This window comes from Dermacentor variabilis, chromosome 6 (assembly GCF_050947875.1).
Source record: "Dermacentor variabilis isolate Ectoservices chromosome 6, ASM5094787v1, whole genome shotgun sequence".
NCBI lineage: Eukaryota > Metazoa > Arthropoda > Arachnida > Ixodida > Ixodidae > Dermacentor > Dermacentor variabilis.
This window is the reverse complement of record NC_134573.1, coordinates 196,867,305-196,892,357: the sequence shown is the minus strand read 5'-3', so window position 1 is coordinate 196,892,357 and position 25,053 is coordinate 196,867,305. Positions and strand designations below refer to the sequence as shown.

Sequence of the window (25,053 nt, the reverse complement as noted above, 5' to 3'; positions counted from 1 at the left end):
TAACTGTAGAAGCGTCATTCAAAAGACACAGAATTGTTCTCCACTTCCGGCGGCATTTTCTCTACTTCATTTGCAAATAGAAAGATGTTGATCCATAAATATTTTCATAAACAATGGTAAAATTTGTTAATTTTTGCTTTTCCTTCCTGTTTCGCTGTTGCCTTGGCTCTTTCCCTTAGTAGATTGCTTAATTTCTCAACTCCTTGCGTCTCTTGCTTCCAGTTGACAGTTTTGCATGAAAAGTGCTGTACAATTAGGGAAAAAACAGACGAGGTAATGGGTGATAGTCATGTTGCTTATGGGTTTGAAGGTTATTGCAGGGTTTGGTGATGGACGCTGTTTCGCATTATGTTATTTTCCACCTTATCTAAGCCACATCGCGGGTATATGGTTCAGGGGATCTGCCAACGTCGCGGCATGCCGTCACTCGAGGTAATAATGAAGCAAAAGGAAAAGTTAAACGTAACTGGAATTTTCTCTGGCCGTAACTCGTTCCATGAGCATACAGATCAAGTGACCAAAAACCGAATCCCTTTCCTGCTCCCTGGATGAGTCTAAACAAAGAAGGTTGAACTAATGAAGTAACAGCGATGCACGTGACCATTGCAATACATAGTGATCAACTCAAGGCATCTCGAGTTAATTGCACAGGCACCGAATTTATGAGAAAACTGGCTTTCACATTCCAAGAGATTCCGATAACTACCGCAATCCAAAAGCAGTGAAAAAGGCAACAAAATGTTGACCGCTGAATAGCTGTCAAATCTTAACACTGACTTGGCGGCGCTTTAGGAATGTGTGAGGAGTGGTGGCATGGTCGGGGAAGGGGGGGGGGGGTTATGCTGCTTGATTTTGGGGGAGGGGGGGAGGGCCCAGGCCCCCCTGGGCCCACCCCTGTGTTGGGGTAACCCAGAGGGCTCGGCCTTTTCATTGACCTTATTCAATGTGTCAATGCCCAAGCTAATGCCTCTCCTCCAACATATCCCTTGTGTATATCATTCTCTCTATACTGACCTGTACAGAATGTGCCACTATTACCAGGCAGGGCTTCATGGTGTACCGGTGAACGCACCTTGGCCTCTGAATAGTGAACGTCCACTTGAAATCGAAGAGTACCTGTCTACTCATAAAAGCTCCCCATATGCCTACTAGTGACACCAACCTCGATCAACAGCGCTGTTGAGGCATCAGTCACCAAGCCCCCGCCCGTCATCAAGCTCCCCAAGACGCCGTTCACAGAGCCCGCGTCGGGAAAACTAGAGTCAGCGGCCTCAGGAGGTAAGGACGCTGGCGACGTGAAAAAAGAAGAACCTCCATCGCTGATTCCGAATGACAATAAGGGACTCAGAAACCAGTGCTGTAAGAGCGACGTTGCTTCCGATTTAGGTGTGTTTGTTGACGGTTACAAAGTGAAAGTGTTAGTGGATACAGGCGCAGATTACTCGGTAGTAAGTAGTGAGCTTGCCAGGAAACTGAAGAAAGTGCTGATTCCTAGGAAAAGGCCACAAGTTTGCACCGCAGGAGGACACCTCATCGACCCGACGGGCAAGTGTACGGCTAGAATAGATATACGAGGCTTTACGTACGTCGTCAGCTTTATCGCGCTTTCAGAGTGCTCAAGAGACTTGATTATTGGCATGGACTTCTTGCAGGATAATGGCGCTGTAGTCAACTTGCGGGAATCGTGTGTTTCCTTTTCAATAAAGCACGCTGTTGCAGCATTCAACACTGAAGAAAAATTCCATGCCCTTTACATTGCCGATGACGACATGATGCTTCCTCCGAGATCCAGCGTAGCCGTCGCAGTCAGAAGCGATGCGTTCAGCAACTACGAAGGAATTGCAGACAGCCACACCAATCTCCTACTCGAAAAAGGGATCTGCATGGCAAGAGGCCTTGTTCAGCTGCGTGGCGGATGTGCCAACGTTTTCCTCACTAATTTTGGAAATTAGGTGCAACATGTCGCGAAGGGAACCGCTATTTCCAGCCTTAATAACTTCGTCCATGTTACAGATTTCAGCATTCCAGAGACTTCACCATCGAATTTCCAAGATGTGGATTCTGTCCTTGCAGCCATCGACATCGAACCAGGTCTATCGCCCAAACAAAAGGAGCAAATAGAGACTCTCGTAAGAGAGTTCGCCGAATGTTTTTCAATGTCATCCAAAGTCTGGCGAACATCTATTGCCAAACATCGAATAATTGTTGACGAATCAGTGAGGCCTATCTGCCAGCATCCCTACCGAGGGTCACCAAAAGAGACAGAAGCCATCGGAAGTCAAGTTAAGAAAATGCTTGAAGGTGACGTAATTCAGCCGTTGGCAAGTCCATGGGCTTCGCCTGTGGTACTTGTAAAGAAAAAGGACCAAACCTTGCGCTTCTGCATTGATTACCAAAAGCTGAACACCGTCACAAAGCGGCATGTGTACCCACTTCCAAGAATCGATGACACTCTAGATAGACTACATGATGCCAAATTCTTTTCCTCCCTGGACCTCAAAAGCGGCTACTGACAGATAGAGGTGGACGAACGAGATCGTGAAAAGACAGCGCCTGTGACGCCAGATGGACTGTACGAATTAAAAGTGCTCCCATTCAGTCTTTGTTCCGTGCCTGCCACATTTCAGCGGATTATGGACACTGTGCTCATTGGTCTGAAATGGCAAACCTGTCTCGTTTATCTTGACGATGTCGTGGTTTTTTCTGCCACCTTCGAGCAGCACATAGAACGACTGCGGGCTGTGATGAAAGCTATTAGATAAGCAGGTCTGACGATAAATCCACAGAAATGTCATTTCGGCTTTCGCGAGCTTCTTTTCCTCGGCCATGTCGTCAGTTCAGAAGGCATTCGCCCGGACCCAGAGAAGACTGTGGCAGTGGAAAAATTTCCGAAACCAATTGACAAAAAGGCTGTAAGGCGATTCTTAGGACTTTGCGCCTACCACAGATGCTTCGTCAAAAATTTTTCAAGAATCGCCGAACGACTGACGTGGCTAACTAAAGAAGACACGCCTTTCGTCTGGTTGAGTGAGCAGGAGAATGCTTTCAATGAGCTCCAAAAGCGTCTTCAGAACCACCCAGTTCTTGCTCATTTCGACAAGGAAGCCGAAACTGATATTCACACACATGCAAGCAATTTAGGCCTCGGTGCCGTTCTCATTCAGTGGCAAAACGGAGAGAAACGAGTCATTGCGTATGCTAGTCGAACACTTTTGAGGGCTGAGGTGAACTACTCAGCGACAGAAAAAGAATGCCTCACGGTGATATGGGCCATCAGCAAGTTTAGACAATACTTATATGGCCGACCATTCTGCGCTATCAGCGACCATCATTCGTTGTGCTGGCTGGCGAATCTCAAAGATCCATCTGGACAGCTGGCAAAATGGAGTCTACGGCTGCAGGAATACAATATAACGGTCGTATACAAGTCCAGTCACAAGCGTAGTGATGCTGATTGCTTGTCACGTGCACCGATTGGATACATGGAATCTATGCTTAGGGAAAATGGACAGGATTGTCCGTTCCTAGAAGCTGTGACAACATCGCAAATGGCTCAGCATCAGCGATCTGACGTGGAGTTACGCCTGCTCATCGATTACCTAGAAGGACACTCTGTCGACATTCCACGAGCTTTTGTCCGCAGCTTGTCGTCGTTTGTCCTGAGAAATAATGTCCTGTACAAAATAAATATTGAACATAAAGCAGAGGCATTTCTGCTCGTCGTACCTTCAAAGTTACGACTCTAGATATTGGAAGCATGCCACGATGACCCATCAGCAGGACATTTAGGAGTGAGCAGAACATTCGCACGCATCTGCATGAAGTATTACTGGCCAAAGTTATTGAATTCTGTGCAACACTACGTAAGAACCTGCTGGGACTGCCAGAGACGTAAAACACCACCATTCAAGCCAGCAGGTCGCCTAAAACCAATACAGCTACCGGAAACTCCATTCGCACAAGTGGGAATGGACTTACTTGGCCCCTTTCCCTCATCGTCATCAGGAAAGCGTTGGATCGTAGTTGCAACGGACTACGTAACTCAATATGCCGAGACAGGGTCTCTTGTCAAGGGAACGGCCAGTGAAGTAGCTGATTTTTTTGTCACTAACATAGTACTACGGCATGGAGCTCCTAAAGTTCTCATCACGGACCGAGGAACCATATTTACTGCCCATTTGAAACACTCAATTATGAAACTGACGCACACCAGTCACCGAAAAACCACCCCATATCATCTGCAGACAAATGGACTGACGTTCATGAACGACTAGACAGAACGCTGACTGATATGTTGTCAATATACGTGGACTTGGAGGACCGAACATGGGACAGGATACTACCGTATGCAACGTTCGCGTACAATACCGCTGTGCAGGAGACTACTCAAATGACACCTTTCTAACTTTCTTTTGGCCGGACCGTCAACACAACCTTAGATGCAAGATGCAATGCTACCAGTAGATGAGACCTCCGAAAATGACAATGACGTCAGCGACTTCACACAAAGAGCTGAAGAAGCACGGCAGCTGGCATGACACCGCATTCAGCAGCAACAGCAAACTGACGTGGACCGATACAACTTGCGACGAAAAGACATCCAGTATGCACCTGGAGACAAAGTATGGGTGTGGACTCCCGTACGGATGCGCGGCCTATCCGAGAAGCTTCTTCGTCGTTATTTTGGCCCGTATAGGATAACTCGCCGAATTAATCCCTTGAACTATGTATGAAGTTGCTCCAGATGGTCAAGTAACCTCATAACAACGGCGGCATCGAACAGAAATCGTCCATGTTGTCCGAATTAAACCATTCTGTATGAGCATCGGGACAATGCACTCTTGGAAGGAGGATAATGACACAAGATGATTTCAAATTACACGCGCCAGCCGCCTCCTGTGTCCATCCAGTTGTTTACTGCTACCTGCGAAAGATAGCGGCAGTGAAGCAGGCAACATGGGCTCGCAAGGCACACGCAATCGGAGCAACCTGTCATCAGCGCGGGACACGAGGGACGAAGAAGAGGTGTGGGACTCGGGCGAAAAGACTGTAGACGTTCTAGTGAGGCTCTCGCTTAGCTGTTGGTCGGGCACAAGTTCGCCCAACGTAAAGTGATTAAAAGTAGCGTCACTCAACTGTGCGTTACAATATGCACCCTGACCACCAACCAGGATGACACACGCCCATGCTCAAGCACTGATGCAGGTATTCAGGGAAGGCACCAGAGTTGCACCCATCACCTATGTGAATGCAGCCCCTACCCCCATGCGACGGCATGAATCTATTGTCACCAACGCCTGGTGAGGAGCATACGCCTGGCATGCTCCTCACCAGGGACACTTGTGTCGCAGAGATCGGAGCCATCACCCTGGCCATCACTTATGACACCCTTCCCGCCCCAATCTGACCCCTGATTCTGTCGTCACCGATCCCCAAGATGCCTGTCACTCCTTCCCCCATAGTACCATCTGCCTCTCTCTCCTCTGGAGGCCTTCTTCCCTGCACATCTCCAGTCTTCCTGCCAGCAGCAATGCAAATAACCAAAGAAGAAAGAAAAGGTAGTGGTCATTTTGTACACTGTTGGGTATCATGCAACCTTAAGAAAATTTCAGTAAACCATCTCAGGATGAGTGTCAACGTGAATGCGGTTAGCATTGGTGCAATGTAGTGACACACCACCAAAATGCATCATCCACGATGCTTGTACTGACTCTGGGCTCTTCTCTCATGCTTACCTCTGGACACGATGCACCATCTACCGGCACCGCGACGAAAGCAGCAAGTGGTGCATGTCCAAATATGTATTCAGATGAGATTGTGTGAATATACAGTGTGTCCGTAAAGTCATGGTGCACTTTTGACTGGTCACAGGAAAGCAACAAAACGAGATAGAAATGTGGAATCTTCACCAAATAAAAGGAAAACTCTCCAAGTTTCCATAGTACGATGTGCCAAGGTGTGCGCACGCAGGTGATGACACAGCACTATGAACTGTGCAGCAGTGGGTCAGCACATGCCAGTCGAGACATAGATGGTATACAGAGGAAAGTTCATGTGTTCTGTGGCTTGCTAAATTCGAACACGTGACCAAAGTGCAATGTGAATATCGTCGCGTGTACAAAAAAGCGTCACCACATAGGAATAACATTAATTGGTAGGTTAAGCAGCTGAAGGATACCGGAAGTTTGCTGGATAAACCCTGTTCTGGTAGGCCATCAGTCTGTAGAGGCTTCTACACTAAACACGTATGAAACTTGAGAGTGTTTCTTTTATTTGGTGAAGATTTCACATTTATATCTTGTTTCGTTGGTTTCCTGTGAGCGGTCAAAAGTGCACCATGACTTTACAGACACACTGTATACAGACGCAACATAGGCTGGCAGCTGCAGCCGCCGGCCACTTGAACAAGAACGACGAAGTGCGCAGTGGTACATGTACTCTCCGAGTGTCAGTCATTATTAAAAGAAAATTGTTTTGCCAAGGCCTTGCCTGTTCACAGCGTGACATTTTTCTGGTGGTGGCGCTTGGTACATAGATGATTCGATCCCCAGAACTTAGCCTCCTATACCAGCTGTCGCCATCAGGGGCTCCAGCCACAGCATGGTCTACCCGAGTGTGCAAGGATGATGAATCCACCATCATCTCTGGTAACTATTCCTAGCGCAGTGCATTATCAATCAATCCCAGACACCAGATTGATTTCATGAAGGCGTTTTTGAAGACGTCGACGACTGGCTTGAGCACTTCGAGTGGGTTGGCAACTTTAACGACTGTATCCAAGAGTGCAAGCTATGCAGTGCGTCTTGCTCTCGAGGATTCCACGAGGATGTGGTCCCAGGACTACAAGGCGATGTTGACATCGTGGGACGAATTTTGTCAGCAGTTTCTCAACATCTATGCCAATGCGGACAGAAAGGAGAAAGTAGAGTCAGCAATCCTGGCAAGGGTTCCAAGCCCGAATGAAAGCGTTACCACTTATGCGGAAGACGTGGCTCCGTTTTTCAGATTGCAAGCGCCTCTACGGCTGAAGATAAGAAAGTGCATCACTTAATGCGAGGTGTCAAGCGAGAAATCTTTGCTGGCCTCATTCGCAACCCGCTGATGACAAACTTTCTTGCCGAAGCCATGGCTATGGAAAAACCCCTTCAACAGTGTGCCAGGCAGTACAACCACGTTGTCGTCATTCCAAGTAACCTCGCTTACGTCACTCTAGGCAACGAAATCAGTGCCTTACAAGAGCCAATCAAGGCTGTAATCACAGAGGAACTCCACAAGATGCAGGCAGTCGACTCACCCATAAGGCAACCTTTCATGGCTGAAATGTTACACGCCGCATTTGCAGATTGTACTATTCTAGTATACTAGAATAAATATTCTAGTGAACTGTAGGCCTACATTGCATGCATGACGCTGGGCTGACTATTCATCCGGGAAAATCCAGCTGGCCACATCAAAGACTGACTTGCTTGACTTCATGGTGACCAATGGCATATTTAGGTCCAATCCAGATAAGCTGTGCACTATCCTTGAGTATGCATATTCTCAGAATGTCAAAAGCCTGCATAACTTTCTTGGCATGCTTGCCTTTTTACCACCAATTTATTCCATCATGCAGAGATTTCACAGCCATTGAATAAGCTTATTATATGAAGTAAAAAATTAAATTCTGGGGTTCTAGGTGCCATAACCATGATTTGACTATGAGCCACGGCATAGCGAGGGGCTCCAGATTAGTTTTGACCACCTGGGGTTGTTTAAAGGGCCCCTCACCAGGTCTGGCCATTTCGAGCTGACAAGCAGAGTGCATACAATGTGCGCTAACAATTGTGTCGGCAAAGTATTACATCGCTACGCGCCGCTGAAAGAGCTGAAATTTCAAACCAAACGCTGTTTTCCCTTCTCCTCACAGGCGCCGCGCTCCCAGCTGGAGAGGTGACGTGCATCTACATTTGTGGTGCATTTGTGGGCACAAGTTCACCAAATAAAATTTAGTTTCATGATTCACAGTTTTGCTACTGTGTTCCTGACGGTTGCTACAATGTGACAATATTAAGGGACCCTATGACAGCATAGACAAGGAATTGCTATTGGATATTCTCAGGCATGAAGGCAGAGATAACTATCTCATGGAGTTGCTGAGGGAGATAGTATATAGAGACAACCAAGTACAAGTTGTATGGGGTGGCCGAAAATGTAATGAAATGGTAGAAATTCTCCAAGGACTAAAGCAAGAATGTTCTCCATCACCATTGTTCTTCATGCTTTATGTTAAGGGCATAGAAAGAGAAGTAGAAAACAGTGAATTAGGGTTTGATTTATCCTACACGAGTAATGGACAAATGGTGCAAAAGAAGGTCCCTGGACTGATGTATGTGGACGACATAATGCTACTGGGAGATAATGCAAGAGATTTTCAGACTTGCAAATATGTGTGCCAATGCAGAGACAAGTCTAGGCTTTAAGTTTAGTACAGCAAAATAGGAAACTATGATTTTTAATGAATAAACGAGCAATTACGTGATGTCAATTCATGAGCAAGTCAGAGAAGTCAGAGCAAGAGAAGTGCGCAAAATAAATAACTCCGCATATACATAAATGAAGGAAAGGCTTATTCAAGCACCCACCAAGACAATCTAAAAAAAGAAAGGGGAAACAGTATGCAGCAACAAGGGAAGATAGAGCACTTTGGGGTCACATTAAATATGACATGGTGCATGGAATCTAGAAAGGAGCAATGGCGCCAGTGCTAAGTTCGCAAATGTCATTCTATGCTTAAAATTGGATATCTTGTCGGGGTTGCAAGTTAACCAAAGATTAGTAGGCCGGTTGGCTTTGGGAGCCCACGGTAAGACCACAAATGAGGCAGTGCTGGGTGACATGTTGGGGCCTTGTTTGAAGTCAGAGAAGCGCAGTGCAAAATTAGTTTTGAAGCAAGGTTCAGGAACACGGATCAAAATAAATGAGTGGCTAAACTGCAAAAGTATCTGTACCTATAAAAGCTGGACACAGAATGAAGAAAGAGGTCAAGAAAGTTGGCAACCGAGTACATGGTAAGAACGGAAACAAAAATGACCATGAAAATTTACAAGAACGATAAGAAAGAAATTAAAAGGGAAAATTTATATGATAACATGAAGGGAAGTTCCTTGGTATTTGAGGCTCGAGCTCGTTACCTAAGGATGAGAACATACGGGAGCAAATATTCACAAAAAGATCAGGCATGTGTACGCTGCAGCAAAAATCTGGAGACCACTCAGCACATCTTAATAGAAAGCGGAGGGATTCACCCAGTGAGACCTGTAGGTAACGTACACCTTCCAGGAGTGCTTGAATTTAAAGTGAAAGGAAGCATCAACTGGTTAGCAGTTGAGATAAGCAAGAGACGGTTAGAGTATTAGTAGAAAAAAGGCAGGGAAGAAATTGATACGACTGGATCCGTTACAGGCATAGGTAGCGGTACAAGGTAAATAGAGCAGTTTTGAGGAAGAGAAAAAATGGTAAAAGATATGTATACAAAAATGTTAGAATGAAAAGCACGTAAAGAATACTTGATTAACTCAAGCAGGCTAGGGCTAGGCGACTATTTGTCACTGCGCCGTTTCCAAGGGGATTCCAATAAATCACCAGCACCACCACCACCACCACCACCACCACCATCATCATCATTTTAATCGCGGCATCGGCGGCGGCCGTGCGGGAGGAAAGGAAAAAAGAAACTTAAAAACAAAAACTCATCTTTTGACTCCTTATGTACTCCCACAAAGCTTTGCTGTATGTAGATTACAACTCACTGGAGCTGCTGAATTTTTAGTCACTTTTAATGTATATTTTATATTCACAGCTCACCTCACATGTGATAATTTTACTACACATACATTATATTAGATGCATTTTACAGTGAATATGTTAAGCCACAATACAGACAAGTTACATCTATACCATTTGTCATCGACTGCACCAGCGGATACCTCATACCATTCCCTGGCCCTCTTTGGCAATTACTGGCCCTTGCACCATAGTACACCACACATCACCATCATGAACCGCATACCAACTTGGGTCACTGAGTATGTACCACTGTATGTACAGCAACCGAGGGAACAATTCTCAGCATTTGCAGGCACCAGTGCACGGTTTCTCAGCAGTGCAACTAGATGGTGCGGCGGGTCCAGAAAGAAGCTAGAGAGAAGAGCACGATTGGAGCATTACGCATTTCTTAGCGTTCACACAAACCAGTGCACCATGCATTTCAAAGGCGACACGCAGGCTTTGTGCCGGCTCTGCTAGATGGTGCCGAGTGTTCTTGGGGAAGCGTATAAAAGGAATTCCGCTGCAATACACACCCCACACATAACTTGTTTTGATGGTGGCAGTACAGAGTCGCTATATTGATTCAATGCCAAACAAATTACCGTCAACAGTCGTGAGGTGGGTTCTGCAGATTTTTTAATGTAATTTTTTCTTTTTAATTTATACTCATGGGTAGTTGTTTTCTTCAGCCCTCAGTATTTCATTTTCACCATATTGTAACAGTATGATTCCAGGCATCATTGAACACTATATAGCCTTATTTCCTTTTCACTGATACTAAACTCCACAGTGTCCCACTCCTCTCTGAAGTTATATCTAAGATGATGAATATCTCTCCGACTAGCCACAAGCAAAACATCTCACCTGTGTACATAAAACCTGGAAGATGTTGCTTTGCCTCCATTCCAGCCTCCTTTCTATCTAGAGAAGAGGGAATATTGAAAAACCTAGCGGAAGCCTTTATAAATGTTAACTGTCTCACCACTAGTTAGCCCTTCCCATGCTATCTGTGATTATTAGTCACACACATTTCTTTTAGTAGCGTCATGCTGCCTTTACCTAGACATTCATCCCAAGAATGTTCCACAAAATTTCTGTGTTAATGTTGCCATACATGCCACTAATACAACAACAGTTTTCTATGGCCAGTGAATGTCCATGCCACCATGCAACCTGTATACACAAGCCAATATGTTTTGCATGCCCAGAGTCTGGGACCTACTTGTGCTCCACTGGGTTGGGCGCTGGCCAAACTTCAGGATCTCGTGGGGTAAACCAGGCCTCTGGATCAAGGGCAGTGTCATCCTCATAGTTGATCCGGCTTGTGGGAGTGCGATCCAAGTGGCTCTCCGAGCGGAATCCACTAAGCACTACCTGTATGTCTTTGATGTACTCATATTCCTGGGCCAGCTCTTGCTGAATCTGAAAAGTAGATAGTTACACCTCAGCCGTAGGCACTTCCCACATACTAAGATGGCTAGTCCAGTGACGTCAACTCAAGCAAAGGCTCTAGAAACAGACATACTGAGGCAAAATCCTGGCATGGCTAGAACTTAAAACTGTGCTTGCAAAAGGTCGGGAGCAAAAGACTTTATGGTGCTAACATTATCACATTTAGCACCCAGAGTAAGACTAGCTTTCATGTGAACAGGAACAAACCTGGCCTATCCTGGGTGAGCACATGATTGTGGGGCTTGTGTACCACCTTAAAATCGTTGTGTGTGCCATTCTTTCAGGCCTCATTGAAGACCAAATTGAATGCAAGATAGCTGCAACCAATAGGCTGCTATAATAGGCTGCAGAAAAACTTGAGTCAGTTGAGATGACTCCACGAAATGTGCTGCAAATGACTGCATGAGCATCGTGCACATGAAAAAGATTTTAAGCTCTATTATTCCTTTCTTCTATTCCCGAGCCTTTCAAACATTCCATAACATTACAAATGGGGAAGTGTGGCTATTCAGGCCCCTCAAACAACAAAGAGACTATTAGAGTACTTAATTTGCCAACCCAAGAATGAATAGGCAATACTACATTTTCTGAATATACTGAGACATGATAATAAAGGCCAGAAATGTAAAGTGTCCACAAATTTCAAGACGGGTCAGTCTCCAATGAAGTGTAATCAAAGATAGGCGGATGGGTTTTTAACGCGACAGTATTAAGGGCCCCGTGTCGCAGAAAATCCAGTGTCGGTGTCACCACTGGTGGCATTGCCTATTAGAAAAAATTATCCTGAACCACTACCCCTATTGTGACTTCAGGTTGGAGGTCGAGAGGTGATTCTTGGAGCAGATGAAGAGGAAACAAAAGCTTTATACAATATGTACAGATATAGCAGAAAATAGCATATAGTATGTAGCAGTAAGAGCGCACCGGGCCGACGGGGTGGCTGGTGGTGACTCTCTTAACAATGGGCCGGTTCTGCCTTAAATCCCTTTGGCGACCCATCGTCGACAAGAACGAGGCGGCGCAGGTACTGACATCACTCATGTCGCATTCCTCTTTCGTTGCTGTAGAAGTCTTGGTGCGGCGTACCACCAGACTCCACGGGAAGGGAGTTGGCAGTTTTGTGGAACTTTGAAGGTTGTCAATGGATGTTTGAAGCCCAGCACAAGGGCAACCACTTAAGAAAAACAAGGGGTGGGGGGAGCGCCCGTTGCCTCGATAATAGGCACGCAAAGTGGCACAACAGCACCCTCACCGCCAGACAATGCATTCAGAAATTGAGCTGTCCAATGCAGCTCGGAACATGGATGCGCTGCTTGGGCGACATTGATTGATTGGAAGGATAGGCTTCCATTCACCCCTCCATTGCCAATGGTCAACCCTGCTGCTCGGCCCTGACAAGGTCCACTGTAACAACTGAGAATCAACGACAAAGCACTCTGGCCAAAGCAAACACCCTCTGAATGCTCTTCAAACTGCCAGACCAAGATAGCCCTTCACTTAGTGCTGTCTAAATGCACTCGGCAAAACGAGTACCACATTTTTAAAGCACAAAACGGTTCTAATCAATTACAAAACAAAATACTCAAACTCACGCTAACAACATAAAAATAATGTTGAATCAAATTTCCACATTGATACTTATTACTAATGCGCCCGATGCAAAAACAAGTCACAATCAAAATTAAGCACTTGGGCTCATCCTGGTCTACATATACGTAATACAACAAACAGAAATACTGACACTTTCCCTACTTGAGTGTCCAGCAATCACGTTTCAGTAAAAATTGATCAACAACTAAAAGATGTCTGTCTCATGAACAGAAAGGACCAGAGCTTAAAACACTGCAATCTTTTTGACATCTCAACCCTTTCATACATTTAACATGCGAATCAACTTTATCGCAAAGAACACTAAAAAATGAATATTAAATGACAAATAAAATAATCTGCTCTCAAAGTACCATGTTCTCAATCACTTGGTGATCACACATTTTTAGACATACTCGAGTAGGTCGCCTATTCTTGGGTCTACGCGTTGTCCAATCGCGAGATCAGAATCAAGCTGATTTGCCTGAAGTACCCATAGTAGCTGTGACTTTTGACCCACTGCCTCCAAACACATGGGGAGCGGTGCATTCATGGACCCACGTGCACACAGTCTCTTTCCCTCAGGAAGGTAGCTGCCATTGTAGCAGGCTTTAGAGCAGAGCCAGTGCTCCACTCCAGCCAGTGTTCCTCCACTTACAATGCCTTGACCCAGCCGAGAACAAGCGGCATTTGCAACGTCTGAATTTCTGTGAAATCCTCTTTCCAGACATGCATCTTGCCTATTCCAGATTTCAACAACCGCCTCAGCTTCAGATCAACCCTGCTCCAATTTTTCCTAATGCCTTGGTGGTTGGCGTGCTTGACCCAGCTCGTATTGCCACCAGAGTTCGACTTTCTCAGCTTGCGCCTTTGTCGTTTGCCCTCGGTGCGGCCCACAAAGCTTGCGGTCTCAGCACTCGTACTCCCAGGTACGCTGCCTTCTCATCGGAACGATATCACTCCAGGCAGCAAAATCAAGATAGGCTCGTGGTCTTCGCTAGATGTCTGTGCCTCTGACAGAACATGACTACATCCGGTGCCATCTGCGTTAGCCAGCTCGCCCTGAGGCCTCTGCTCAACTTGCCGGATTTTATCACTGCCATCGATATAAAAAGCACCGCTGTCAGCCACTGTTTCCAAAGTGGCCTCTCTAGATGGCAAAACAACACTGTATTCACGCTCTTCACATAGCATGTGCATCAATGGCACCACAGCATTTCCTACACATCCTGAACTAGCAGCCATCTCAATAGGCGGTGTGTCCTTGACAAGCTCGGTATTGTTGCTATCATCTTGGCCTTCGCAGTCAGCCTGACCTATAGTGTCAAAGTGCCTGAACAAAGCCCTCCTGGCCTCGTCATTGTCCCAATTCTCCTCACCAAGCAGGTGTTCCAAAACACATGCGTGGACATTACAAGGGAGCAACAGGATCAACTGCTGGGACCAGAGGTCCCGGTTGACCCCTTCTTTGCCAACTTTCTCAAAGCCCGCAAGAAAAGTAACAATATTCTTGCCTGCTTTGAAAATGTAGAGATGGTATCCTGCTGTTTGCCATATCAATGCTTGAATTTGTTGACCGAGCATTTGCTTTGCCTTTTGTTCAGGATTTTCATGCTCCTCTGCTTCTAGTACATGCCTCTTGCATCTCTTTGCCTCCAGCTATTGCTCAACTATCGTCTCCCAAGCCACGTCAGCTTCCTCGACTATCACGTCTTCTGCATGACAGTCTTCATATACATTCGTGTTAATTACACTTACTGGAGAGCCCGAGTTGATTTCCATTTCCAGCCTGAATCTTCCCATGATTCCCGCTATTGATTTGAGAAACCCCTCCTTTGATGTTATAGGGCCCCTCACCAGTTCTGGCCATTTTGAGCTGACAAGCACAGAGCATACAATGCGCAATAACGATTGTGTCTGCAAAGTATTACATCGTTACATGCTGCAGAAAGATCAGAAATTTCAAAATGAACACCGTTTTCCCTTCTCTTCACGGCTGCTGCACTAAAAGCCTGAGGATGACTAACACGTGCTAGTGCGCTTACGTACATGTATTTGCGCTGTGACGTCGCTCAATGTGACAAGACTTTGAGAATTATTCAAGGCAACATCTGTTATTTGTGTAATATGTCATTAGAATAGACGAATTAAAGCTTAGAGAAATAATAAAACACACAAACCGTATGGCTGCATGTTTCTGTTTTACTTCGCACCTCAGCAAGAAAGATGTACTTCCGCTTCATCTGCATGTTCCCACGTCATGCAGTAGCGCGCGTAGACACAGAAACTATGTCATTTTCTAACGTGTTCTAGCGCGGGATCATGTTATTGTGTCTGCCTCAGTGTTCATGCAGCACTGATTTATACCACTAGTCAGATGCCCTCGTGCATAGTGCGCAAAATTGTGCGCTGCGCGAAACAAGACAACTGCAACCGCTCATGCGCAATACCATCAGCAGAAGTGCGCCGCACCAAGAAAAGTGAGGAAACAAAAAATGAAGGTGGGGCCTGTAACATATGCGTCATGCGATCCTCGAGCTCCAGTATGGGAGAACGCGGGGAATGAGTTTCGCTTGTGGAGACTAGACAGGACAAGTGAAGAGAGCGTCTATGTTCGTGCTGAAGCTTGCCTCCTGAAATCATGGGTTCGCAACACTGAAATATCTTTATCTCGGCTAATAATGAAACGATTTGAAACATTTTTACGGCAGAATGCTCCCTAAAGGACACATAACAACTTCCAGCATATGACCGAAGTTGGCTGTGTGGCCTGGTGAGGGGCCCTTTAACCCTTTCAGGGTCAATAACATAAATATATGGTGCCACGAACGAGTCCAAAATGGTTGATGCCGCACATTTACGGTGGCTTCTGTACATATAAAAGCGCGCCAATTTCCTAACTTTTTCTTTCCTGGCATGTGCTGCCACTATGTGGGAATACACAGAATTTTTTTTCTCACGCCTCCCCCTTTTGGTTTTCATTGCATGGTTTGTTTTAGAGCTAGTTTGTTTGCTCCGGCACATCTATATACTACCGTTCGTGCATTGGCGCGCGCCCAGGCAGGCGGCGGTTAGTTTGAGTTTTGTTCCCTGGGCAGTTTCAGCTTCTTGCGCTCATTACTAATCGCTCAAAGGGCGACCGCCTGTTACTCGCTCGTTTATTGCTCACAGGGGTGCGCATATGAAGGATGCCACAGTGCATGTGTTTCCTTTTCTTTTTTTAGAGACTCATCACGTTTTGCTTTTTTGATGGGCACACAAACATACAGTTTGCTTGAGTGCGCTCACCTACACAGTTCGATTACACTATGGAGGTAAATATTAGTATAAGAGCAGGAACATTTGATACTTGCGAAATATTCTCATGTGCACATTTTATAAGCCTTGAACAATGTGTTAACAATGCATCAAATTTTTAATTCTTATATAAGTTTATTTGTTTTTTTATTGTTGTTATTCATGAATAAACAGTACATATATACCAATGCAAAATACTTTTTCTCACTTTAAGGTCACCCTAGAAAAATTACGGTAAATTTTTTTTGAAATAAGTCCCTCTCAGGAATTTAAATCTGCAATAAAAAAAAATTGACCCTAAGCGATCACATATGGCAAAAAAAAAAAAGTCGACCCTGAAAAGAGTAAAGCATACAATGGCTTGATGACATCACTTTCATGTGCTTATATAAGGCTCGAGGATAGACAGAAACTCTCTCTTTTCAGTGCATTTTGGCTAGCCTCGATTTTGCTTGTGCATGCTGATTGAAAATGCCCCTTCTTCCTGCACGTATGACAGGTTCTTGGAATAGCAATCATTCTTGTCATGATTGCCTTTGATATCGATGACAACCTTTTCTTCTGCCTTGGTACTGAGGTTTCTTTCTTTTCAGACTTGCCTTTTTACTGCTTTGTACCAGGAAACTTGTGTACTGCACATTCTCTCAACGTTTTTCATGGCCAGTTCAAATGCTGTCACGAAGCCTACTGCCGACTTGAAGGCTAGTCAAGGTTAGGTTCTTCATAGTGATCTTGTTCAGTCGACGATAATCGACGCAGAAACATAGGGTTCCATCTTTTTTCTTAACCAAAACAACAGGAGATGCCCACGGGCTTTTCGATGGCTGGATGATGCTGTCACACAGCATTTCATCGACTTGTTGTCTTACAGCGTCATGCTCTCGCGTTGAAACTTGGTAAGGGCTCTGGCGAAGTGGCCAAACGCACTCTTCGGTTATTATGCCATGCATTGTGACTGGTGTTTATCAAATCCACGATGACATCGAAGAGCAGATTTTGCACTGTCGGAGAAGACTTTTGAACTGTTGGTTGCTGCTTACTCATGGGGAGACTTGTATTTATGTCAATCTGGTTCGAGAACTATGGTCTTCGGGGTAGATGAGGCAGAATCTGAGAGGACAAACACATTGCTAGTTTCCACAATTTCCTCGATGTATGTGATTGCCGTGCCCTTCTTGATATGCTTGAATTCCTGGCTGAAGTTGGTTAACATCACTTCTGCTTTCCCTCCATGCAGTCGAACGATACCTCTTGGGACACAAATTTCACGGTCGAACTGTAGGCATTGGTCACCCTCAATTTTACGTCTGCGGATGTTTTGGTGCCGACAGAAATAACAATGCTGTAGCAAGGCAGGATGCTCACTTGACCTTCAAGCACACTCAAGGCATGGTGACTATGACAGCTCTCCGGCGGTATCGCTTCATCTTCAGACACTGTTATCGACTTCGACTTCAGGTCGATGATTGCACCATGTTGGTTTAGGAAGTCCATGCCGAGAATGACGTCTCGTGAGCACTGTTGGAGAATAACAAAGGTGGCAGGATAAGTCCGGTCATGAACGGTAATTCTTGCCATGCAGATTGCAGTCAGCATTATGAGGTGTCCTCCAGTGGTCTGAACTTGAGGGCCTTCATGCAGTCTTGACTTTCTTCAACTGGGCGGTAATGGGTCCACTCATGATGGAGTAATCGGCTCATGTGTCCACTAAGGCGGTGACTGTGTGGCCGTCGAGAAGCACATCGAGGTCTGTGGTTCTTTGTCTGGCATTGCAGTTAGGTCTTGGCATCGGATCACGGCTGCGTCCCATTGACCTGTGGCGGGTATGTGGCATCATCAGGTCGTCTTTCGTCGGTGTATTCTTTGTTTCCAGACTTCGTCAGGATAGCGGTGTCTCATTGATATGTCGTCCAGACAGGATTTTCGGCGTCTTCATCGGCAGCAGAGGATCTTCGTCAGTTCAATGAATAGCAACCGCACTTCCATCGATTGTTGCTTTTAGTTTTCTGGATATGGGCTCGCAGACAGGCCCCGGGATGGGCCAATGTATGGTCGGCATTGCGGCGATAGGTAGCGGCCTGGTGAGGGCGAACAGGGCGGTCGTTGAGAACTCCACTAAGTGGCAGAGAGGCAGTCGGCAATGTCACGTGGGCGCTCCCAACCGCGCATTAGGAAGAGAACTTTTTTCTCTTCCGACATGTCTGCGTTGGCGTGCTGGAAGAGGCGAGTCATCTCCTTCGTAAAGATCGCACTGTTCTCATTCAGCAGTTGCATGCGAGTTTCCAGTAGAGCTTGGGTTCGCTTTTTGCACAGGATGCTCGTGAACGTCTGCAGCAAGCCGTTGCAGAACATGTCCTATGTAGTCAGGGCTGATTTTCGGTTCTCAAACCACGTCCTGGCGGCATCTACTAAGGCAAAGTACACATTCCGGAGCTTGTTGTCGGAGTTCCAGTTGTTCAATGCAGCAAACTGTTCATATGTTTCCAGCCAGTTATCCGGTTGGAGAAGCATGGGAGAGGCCTTTGCCCTGCAGTGGGCATAACCAGGCTGATGATGATGATGATGATGATGATGATGATCCGGGTCTTCAAATGATGATCCATGGAAGGTCAGTGGCTCCCTGGGCTGCTGCAGCATGGTAGGGGATGCTGGGGCTGCCATTGTGGTTGACTTGGTGACGATCTTCCTTGTCTCAGGCAAAAGTCCGTGCTCAGGGGGCAGCTGTTGTAGCCGCCGGCTTGCTCAATCGTCCGGGATGACGTTGGCGTTGTCTTTGTCATTCGGGCTTGGATCGCAGCTTGTCGGGGGCGTCCGGTACACGAATGAAAAGCACCTCCACCAGATGTCATGTAGTAGTGACGGTAAAGAACACAGTAGCAATACTGTGAACGACGAAACTAAGTTTAATTGGCCGAACCTGTCTCCACAAAAACAGGCTACACTTAAAGCACAACGACAGCGAACACAGTTGGCGATCGGCGAAATCTGATCTTCCGATCAAGCGCGTCAGCTTTTACACACGAGCCATCGAATGTTCCAGAGTAATCGCTGGTGCACATGTGTCCTCCAGAAAGTTCTACACCATTCGCGTTGTGCATACATGCAATCAGATTACACAAGGTTTGGTGAAAACAGGCAGTGCATAGAACCATCAATAACATTCCAGAAACCTCCGATACATGCAGGCGCATCTCGCGCTGAGCGATAAAATTTGTTAGAGGTGAAAGGTGCTCACACAAAAAAGATAAACAAGCACTCGTGGCAATAAGGTGTACACGAATGCTAGATACATGTAAAAACGGAATCGCACTTCAGCCGAGTTGGCTGCCATCTTCGGCAAAAAAAAAGCACATGCCAACACTGCAACAAGACCACGCATGGTCATGCATCGTCATGCTGCTTGGCGGGTCTATGGGCGATAGGAGAAACATACGTGGAACCTAGCACTTACTGCGACGTAGCAGCTAGGAACGCTGGTGCAGTCTGCAGCCGGCCACTCTAGACAAGTGTGTTCAGTTTGTGCTGGTATTTAGGCACACATTTATTGTGTGCATCTCAAGTTTTAATGAAGGGAAAAAATCAGACATCCACCCGTTCATAGCCATTGCTACAAAGGAAACCCATACGGATTCCTCGAAAGAAAAGCCTCACAGTTGAAGAAAAATTCGTCCTGGTCCCGGACTCGATCCCGGGACCACCGCCTTTCCGGGGCAGCCGCTCTACCATCTGAGCTAACCAGGCGGCTAGCAGATGGCAGGGCGAAGTCAAATTTGTCGACAACACGAAGCAAAGGCAAGAGTTTGACGTAATAGTTCTACGGAAACCCGCAAGGTGGAGAGAATTAATGAAGGGAAAAATCAGACATCCACCCGTTCGTAGCCATTGCTACAAAGGAAACCCATATGGATTCCTCGAAAGAAAAGCCTCATAGTTGAAAAATTCGTCCTGGTCTGGAACTCGAACCCAGGACCACCGCCTTTCCGGGGCAGCCGCTCTACCATCTGAGCTAACCAGATGGCTAGCAGATGGTAGGGCAAAGTCGAATTTGTCGAATTTTTCTTCAACTGTGAGGCTTTTCTTTCGAGGAATCCGTATGGTTTTTTTTTGTAGCAATAGCTATGAACGGGTGGACGTCTGATTTTTCCCTTTATTAATTCTCTCCACCTTGCGGGTTTCCGCAGAACTATTACGTCAAACTCTTGCCTTTGCTTCGTGTTGTCGACAAATTCGACTTCGCCCTGCCATCCGCTAGCCGCCTGGTTAGCTCAGATGGTTGAGTGGCTGCCCCAGAAAGGCGGTGGTCGCGGGTTCGAGTCCCGGACCAGGACGAATTTTTCTTCAATTGTGAGGCTTTTCTTTCGAGGAATCCATATGGGTTTCCTTTGTAGCAATGGCTACGAACGGGTGGATGCCTGATTTTCCCTTTATTCATTACTTCTCTCCACCTTGCGGGTTTCCGCAGAACTATTACGTCAATCTCAAGTTTTAATGTGGTCTCCTAAAAAAATTTCACAATGTTTGAATTATGAAACTTCCAAAGGTAAATAGTTTTATTCCATTGTTGTTCATGAAGAAAGCTCATATAAATGCTTCGATATATTGCGAATGCTTAACACCTTTGCTCCGAGCAATATGTAGTATGCTATTGATATTCAAGCAGCTTTTCAACGGCAAGGAAAGGAATCAGACTCCCCTGTTTTGAGAATCGGGTTAACACAGACAATTCAAGCAGGCATAACATTTTGCTAGTACAATCCGTTTGGGAGTACCAGATTAGATTGTACCTTGAGGCTTTCCTTGCACTTTCTTATATGTCGATTAATATAGTTTGAAATGGCTCCTATTAGCAGGCTCTAACATTGGTCTAATATAGGTTAAGTACATGAGTAGCTTAGTAGTTTGGGATCTTCCTTTAATTTACAGTAAAGGAACCATAACATATGCTCCAGTTGCCCATGTTTTTGGTGATCTGAGATTTTCAGCCCCACTTTAAGATAATGTGCTGGAGCAGGTAGAAGCACATGCATGTCACTAAGATTGGCTGACAGTTACGATAGCTTCCTACTTTGCGCTTGCCACTACGAATACATAATTCTAGCGCTCTATTTTGTTATTAAACAAACAAATGTCTGGGGCAACGTATTTAATGTTTGGCGTGGGGTTACGCTGCCGCACTATGTACTGCAGCCTTTCGATTTATGCTTCTTGATACAGATTCGCAGTATACTAACAGCATGAGATACACGATGAGAAAGTAGACAACGCCCATGTCTGTTAGAATGCGACGATGCGAAGTACACAAGTGACTGGAGCTCCTAAAAAAATTTGTGGTGCTGGCTTTTACGCGTTCCGAAATATTCAGAGGACTTCTATACATAATGACAGCTCACACACTGTGATGGATGAACCAGGCTAGCACTAAGATGGAAGTTCACAACACAGATTCTATTGCACGTTCAGTAATCGCACACCGATAATTTGTGGTTGCCTTCAGGGGCAAACGTGAGCTTTCGGGTTGGCTGCTGCTAAGTTTGGTGCAAGAATATGGCTAGGAGTGGGAACCACATATGCGCAATTAAGAGCAATATGTACGCATCATTTCTTCAGAAGCTGATGCTAAACACAGGTAGCGTGAGGGTGTCTTTGCACTAACATGGCTTCACTGCAGCCGAATTCTGAATACTGCATGCATATGCAATGAGCGTAGCTTTATGGGCTTGTATATAGGTCCTCTTGCAACTTGTAGCGCAGGCAGAATGACATGGGCATAGAAGGCACACGAGACAGCATGCAGTGTCGAACGACCAGCTGTATAGTGGATTAGAACTGTTGAGTGGCGTGACCATAGCGGCGGCGCTGCAGTCGCTCACTAGTAAAGGCGTGCAAGAACTGCAAGGCGCATCTGCGGCATCTGGCACTCTTTTTGATACCAAGCACTTTTTCGTCGAACCCATAGCTACTTCGGAACTCAGCAGTGTATTTCCTCAACGTAGACTCACTACGTAGGGCCAACATCTGCTGATTTCACATGTGCTGATCAGCTTAGGGCTCCTTGTTCTGGGCAGGATGCTTTCAAGAAGCCACACCTGATCCGTACACCCTATGTATGCTTTTCCTCTTGGACATTTCAAAGTAATGGTGCACAGCAAGCTGCCATTTTTATTTTTTATTTTACTTTTACTTTTATTTAAGGACACTTTACAGGCCCCTAGAGGCATTGTGTAAGTACGCTCAAAGATTATAACATACAATAATTAGAATACATATGTGAATACATATACAAAAGATACAGTGTAATAAATGCGCTAACATACAGTAATGTGGTGTTACGATTGTACAATGGACAAACTGAATGCTTTTAAATGCAAGAGGTCACTGAAGAATAAACTTTCACACAGTAAAATATAAGCAGTAGAATTACAGAGCGAGCGGGACACATATGGCTATAACAAAACAGTATTTAACGGACAGTAGTACATCAATAACGGGAAAGGCCAGAAAAATAACACATTAGGTTATGTAGAGATTGAAAAATGCATTGTTAGAAGACGCCGGAAATTTTCTTCGTCACTCTCATAAGTGATGACGTTAGGATGGTGATTCCAAAGGCAAATGGCTCTTGGAAGAGTGTAGTTAAATGAATTAGCCTTTCGGTAGATGCGCATGAAATTCAACCAATTGTACAACCGTTGTAACCTGTAATGAGGAGTTTCAAAAGGCAGAAGTGATGGCACTGCATTATGGGCATATTTACGAAATAACGATAGCAGGGCTATATGACAACGATCATGCTGAAGGGCTGTATTGAGAGGTCGAGTTTAAGTTGTGTTATGCTTTTGTTATAGTCATAACAACGATAAATAAAAAGTGCTGCCCTATTCCGAATAGCTTTGAGTTTTTTGATCAAGTATTTCTGATGGGGAGACCACACGGATGCGGCGTATTCAAGCTGAGGTCGAACAAATGTTAGATAAGCTAGTTTATGATTGTCTCCAGTAGAATTATGTAACTTGCGACTTTGTACCGTAATGATCTCGAAGCATTGGCGCATATGTATGCAATGTGTATTGACCATGAAAGAGTCGAAGTTAGGTCAACACCAAGATATTTATATTGAGTATCATGCAAAATGGTGATGTTATTTATGTGATAAAGGAACGCAGAATTAGTATGCTTGCGGCTAAAAGAGATAATTTTACATTTAGAAATGTTAAGCTTCACGAGCAAAGTGTTACACCAAAAAGAAATAAGTTCTAGATCTTTTTGGAGGATCGCATGATCATTGGCGCACTTGATGGAATGATAAAGAGTGCAGTAGTCGGCAAAAATGCGCACGTGTGAGGAAATGTTGTTCGGTAAGTCATTAATGTATATTGGAAAGAGTAACGGCCCAACAATGCTGCCTTGTGGTACACCTGAAGTAACATGTGAAAGAGGAAAGGAAGAATTAACCGCAGCAAATCCTATGCCTATGCCCACAAGGAGAAGTGTAATAGACTTTAAAATAGACGGCGTACCTGTCCAAGCACTTGTTGACACTGGAGCCCACGTGTCTGTGACGAGTACTAGCCCCAGCAGCTGCCCGAGTGCTTCGTGTGGCCAACAGCGGCCTGCTGGTTGTTCTTGGAATGTGTACTGCGCGTTTAATTATAGCCAGCTGCCCTACTTCTGTTCTCTTTGCTGCGATCGACAACTGCCCTCCCAACGTTATCCTTGGATTGGACTTTTTATCCACTCATTCTGCTCTCATCGACTGCGCCACCGGCATTCTTCAGTCGGAACTGCCCCAACTCACTGATGCTCCGAGCATTGCCCACCGCACTTGTACTCGCTTCACGATGTGCATCTGTCACCCGAGGCAGTTACTTACATCACTTTGACCGCCCAGCCACAGGTTCCTGATGGTGAATATGTGCTTCGCCCCATCATTGATGTGCTTTTGAACTGGAATGTTGCTGTTTCGCATACGTTGGTCATGGTTACTAACAACGACGTCATTCTACCACTTTTGAATCTCAGCCTGTGCCTTCAAGTGATTCTGGCCGGCATGTTCTTGGCCAGCGTTTCGAGTGGTTCCGAATTTGACATTGAGAGTCTGAATGCCGAGAGTGGCTTATTAGCGCCAATTGCAGCTCACAGCTCTGGTTCCTTAACGGACGACTTCGTGAAAATGATTGCACCCGACATCACCTCTGCACAGGCCATGGACATACGTCACATGCTTGAATCGTACACTGACATATTTGATTTTGGCAACAGGCCTTTAGGCCAAACATCTGTCTTTCACCACCGTATAAAACTGGAGACACGAATCCTATTCGCCGGCGTCCCTATCGGGTATCGCATGCTGAACATTGAGTCATCCAATCAGAAGTGGACAAAATGCTCCGCAAAAGGGGTCATCGAGCCATCAGCCAGCCCTTGGGCTTCGCCTGTCATCCTTGTGAAAAAGAAAGATGGTACCTGGCATTTTTGCGTCGATTATCGCGACTTAAACAAGATCACGTGCAAAGACGCCTACCCACTACCATGCGTCAATGACGCCTTGGACTGCTTGCACGGAGATAAATACTTCTTGTCCATCGATCTTCGATCCGGCTACTGGCAGATTTCAGTTGATGAAGTGGACCGCGAGAAGACGGCCTTCATCAGGCCAGATGGCTTATATCAGTTCAAAGTCATGTCCTTTGGCCTATGCAATGCTCCTGCAACATTTGAACGTATGAGGGACTCTCTTCTGCGAGGCTACAAATGGACCACCTGTCTCTGTTACCTTGACAATGTTATTGTTTTTTCTCCCACGTTCGGCAGCCACCTTACCCGACTCGCTGCAATTTTTGGGGTCTTCCGAAAAGCCGGCCTCCAACTGAACTCCACGAAATGTCAATTCAGGCGCTGTCAGATTAC

At 45.7% G+C, this 25,053-nt stretch overlaps 1 protein-coding gene across 3 annotated transcripts in view; it reads right to left on the bottom strand.

Annotated features, from left to right (window-relative positions):
- Kat60 (katanin p60) overlaps positions 1–25,053 on the bottom strand; it is a 157,953-nt gene that overhangs the window by 100,367 nt on the left and 32,533 nt on the right. For all 3 annotated transcript variants that reach the window (XM_075697279.1, XM_075697278.1, XM_075697280.1), the window contains exon 3: positions 11,033–11,232. In XM_075697279.1, coding sequence (XP_075553394.1) covers positions 11,033–11,232 — 200 coding nt within the window. The remainder of the gene's footprint in view (positions 1–11,032; positions 11,233–25,053) is intronic.